Source organism: Geospiza fortis, unplaced genomic scaffold (genome assembly GCF_000277835.1).
Source record: "Geospiza fortis unplaced genomic scaffold, GeoFor_1.0 C13892900, whole genome shotgun sequence".
Taxonomy (NCBI): domain Eukaryota; kingdom Metazoa; phylum Chordata; class Aves; order Passeriformes; family Thraupidae; genus Geospiza; species Geospiza fortis.
Genome location: NW_005056148.1, coordinates 1 through 4,232, shown reverse-complemented (window position 1 = coordinate 4,232; position 4,232 = coordinate 1). Strand labels below are relative to the sequence as shown.

Sequence of the window (4,232 nt, the reverse complement as noted above, 5' to 3'; positions counted from 1 at the left end):
AGGGGTGGGAGAAAGGTAGGGGGAAAGGAGGGCTGGGTTGGTTTTGTTTGGGGGTGGGGTTTTTTTGTTTGACTATGTTATTTCCCCTCCTATCTCCTTTCCCATGTTGCTGTAAATGACAACTCAACACTTTTTGCCCTCACATAACAAGGTGTGCATTCACTGGCTCTTACAGGGGTAAAATAGCCTCTGAATTCCTCTAAGGGAAAACCAAGAAAATACTGAGCATCAGTTTTACAGTCTGCATGTGTACCCCCTTCCCCTTATTCAGGAAAGTAGCATCTACTCACCAACAACATTTTTACTGGCAGCAGGTAGATCAAAATCATTCTTTTGTTCTTCTGGCTTGATCGGTGACAGTGCTCAAAGGCAAATGACAGATACTCCTCAGCTGCAAGCACAAGTAACACAAATCAACACAAAAATAGATTAAAGCTGTAGCCCAAATTCTGTGCTCAATGTCCATCTCTCTTGAACACATAAAATTTGAAATTGTATAAAAAATCATGGCACTCAAAATACATAAAGTTGGAGAGTCACACAAAATACAAAGTATTACTAGAAAGGTAAGTTCCCCTTCAGAAAGTCAAAGAAAACTTGTCAAGATCTTCATGTCAGACATTACAGTTATAAGGAATATTAGATTTTTCAGCTAATTTCAGTAATATTATTGTGCTCCTATTAGAGAGGCAGAGAATCTCAAGAAGGGCTGGTAATATGCTCTACTTCCTAAATCAAGATTATGTTCTTCAAGAGATGAAAGCTGAATGCAATGCCCACATCTCCTGAGCTGCAGAAATATGCCTGTGAGACCACACAGCATAACAGCATGAAAATCTCTCAGCAGCTTCCACTGACACAGAGAAAATGATAAGCCTGAAAGGCAGAACACAGTTTGGAGTAACAAAGCCAGCTCCAGAACAGATGTTGGTCAAGGGCTGCAGTTAGTGATGAAGCTGTACCCCTTAGCTCCAGAAGCATTTCTGTTACTGAAATCTATTAGAAATCTAAGAAATGCAGTTTGTACATCTTCCAAAATCAATGGATTGAGAAACTACAGTTTGCTACACTACAGTTTGCTGAAGATTTCCTGTGTGGCACACCGCAACTTGAAGAGTTGAAGTCTCCTCTGCAAAACTTTTACAAACCAATTCTTTTGGATGCTCATACATTTTGTAATGCACACATATAATACATAAGACTGTAGGCAACTTCAGTGACACAAATATTTTAAAGCTGGGCATACATTACAATTAGAAGTGTCATGTAACTCATCTCTGTTCCGAGGCAGCCTGTGGGCCTTGGACCTTTTAGCATGACTTTTCCTTTGATCAGTGCAATTCTGAGTCACACACACACAACTTCAGCAAGATTTCATGCCAAGCAGCAAGACTTTAAACATGTCTTACTGGCACACAGTACCTTGCTTAAAGTCACTGTCAAACATGGCCTTGCGTCCAACGTAGTATTTGTATGTAACTCTCTGTGCCATGCTATACTCATCCTTCAGATTTGAGCTGTCAATTGCTCTAATTAAGGGCTTACAGAGATGGAGCTTGTTGATCTGTTAAAAAACAAAATAGCATTTTAATCAGCATGTAGATAGATGGCATAATATAAAAACAGGGTGGGTTTAACTTAGAATATGAAATACAAAACACAGCTTACCAGACTTGAACCCTACCTTAAAATAAATTTTAAACAGCTGATTCACAAGAAACAACATGCCCCACTTCTTTGAGTCTTCAATGCCTGCTCGACTGTCATAAGGAAAAAGAAAAAACCTGCTAGTACTGAATATTGGAAGAAAATAATAACTTCGTCCTCACAGTAAATTCATGCCATAGATATTGACTCCATAGCATGTTTAGGGTAAACATAGGTGTAGCTCTGCTATATATTTTTTCAACATAATGAAAAGGTGTCATGCAGAATATTATTCATCTGCATCAGGTCCTCACTCCAGTCTGCAGATAACACACACAAGCACAGCAGTGGCTTATAATACCTGAGATGAAAGAAAGACCCCAAAAAAAGCATTTTTTCCACTTCAGAAGTGTTAGAATTGCTAACACTGGAAAACAGAGCCACCTCTTTTCCATCTAATTAATTCTAATGGAGCAAACTTCACAACTAACAGGGCACAGAAGCATTAATCACCTTTCCTGAGAAACAGGGCCATAATCAGTCTCTCCCAACAACACCTGCTAGGAATGCTAAACCTGAAGTGAGGGCTCTCCCTCTGTAGTTAATAGTCAAGGGAGAACAGACTATAAAGGAGAAGAGACAAGCCTCGGAAGTGCTCATTCCAAGACCCATATATGGTCTAAGTATGTGGGAAAATCTAAAGCAAAGTTCATTAAGTTTTTGGCAATTTACTAGTGCAAGTGCAGCAGGGGGTCCTTCACTTACGTGTCACTGGCACAGACTCGAAAGCAGCCCATCAGCAGCTCTGCTGCTTTTTCCAACATGTCACCCACTTTGCTTTTCCCTTTCTTCACAAGCTGTTGATCTGCCTAGCAAGAAATAATACGCAATTCTACATCATGGTTCACTGGGCTGCAAAGTTTAGTTTTTTAATTTAGCATTTTATGAAGTATTATAGCAAGAGATCTGTCATGGCTGCTATCTCCCAAACCTAGAAGGCAGTCAAGCTCCCAGAACAAAAGAAAACACTCAGAGGGGCTCCTGGACATGTACCAAGTCCAATGTAGAGAAGGACAGTCCTTGGAAAATAGCACTGATCACTATTACCTTTAGTATCACTCAGCTTAATGCAGCTCTCAGAAACCTAAATTCAGGTTTAACACCTGAATTGCAGCATTAACACTTCAACTCAAGTGTACAAAGGCCAAGAGCCTGGAAAAAATTATGGAGTTTGAGTCTTAGAATTTATAATTCAGTTTCTCTGCACAGCCAGAAAGACTAGATGTTATTTCTAAACCATATCCAACAGTTTCTAGTAGTGACACACAATGCTGGCACCTCAGACTTCCAGAAGAAAGATAAAACATATGTTACAGCAGCAAGAGGAAAAAAAAGATAATTCAGTTGTCAACATATGGGAAAGATCCACACACTGACTAATGCAGAACTTCAACAGAAAAAATATAGCAAGTAGATATTTATTACATGCTTTTTAAGAAGTTTTATTATTGTGTTTGTATTCTCATTAGCTGAAAAATAAAAGAAATGGAAATGCATCCTGCTGCAGAAGTCTTCTCTGAAACCAGATCCTCTGAATAATACACTGAGGTCAGAAGATAGAGTTCCAACACTTCCAGCATGACTGATTCAACATTAACCTTTCTCATACATCTCAGAGACATGGATTTCTCTCATTCAAACTGAGAATTGAGACTTGTTGCAAAGCAGTCACACACACAAAAAATACTCCCTGTGCAAGCATTCTACATGTGGTTTTGTGGGTAACTGGGCAGGAGAGAGTGATGAGGGGAAAATGCTGGATATTGTCAACCCCTAACCTCACTTGAACTGTAGCTTGAACTTTTCAGGTGAACAAAATCACAACTCTGCCACTTACCTTGGCCTAGAAGTTCTCAATAGATCCCTACACAAGCTACTTCTATTCACCAGCCTGAGAAAAATAATTTATATTTGGGGATTATTAGCATGTCACCAGTTGTATGGGCTCACCAAGGGCTCCAAAGAGCATCAGAAGTGGTGCACACATCTGGAAAAGGGGAGCAGAAAGCTCCCTCTTCAGATCTGGTGGTTAGATCAGCTTGGTTATCTGTGATACCTCCAATTTCCACCAAATCCCAGTGATAACATGGAAATAGTGACTTACACCCCATGCTACTCAGTAAAGAAAATATTTATCCCTTCATAAGTTCTAAGCAACTGCTGGGAGCTGCATTCAGGTCTTCAGAACTCCTCTAGTTCCATCTGCAAATAGGAGGTGGACAGATCGAGCAATCTCACTTTTCAATAGGACTGGATGAATTTAGCATGCCAACAAAGTCCTAAACAATGAGTTAAAGAGAACTGAGCAAAATTAGACCATGTTTTAAACTCTGTAAAAACATTTCTATTGTGGAAATGCCAAACAGATAAAAGTAATGAGGCTGTTAATCAGATCTACTTACATTATTAGCAAAAATTCGAAGATCAAGGGCTACAGAATACATAATAGGTAAGGCCCTGGAAAAGAAAATCATAGTATTCTTAGTAGCAATAAGTAAAACATGAGAAACAAGCAATTTTTTTTT

The 4,232-nt window shown here is 39.2% G+C and overlaps 1 protein-coding gene across 1 annotated transcript; it reads right to left on the bottom strand.

Annotated features, from left to right (window-relative positions):
- Positions 1–290: 290 nt before the first annotated feature.
- On the bottom strand, positions 291–4,164 carry LOC102036450 (PCI domain-containing protein 2-like; the record flags this gene model as incomplete). Its single annotated transcript, XM_005431513.1, has 5 exons — positions 291–391; positions 1,423–1,564; positions 1,685–1,760; positions 2,413–2,516; positions 4,110–4,164. Coding segments are annotated over 5 exons (478 nt in total), but the record flags the coding sequence as incomplete, so codon positions are not given.
- Positions 4,165–4,232: the final 68 nt, after the last annotated feature.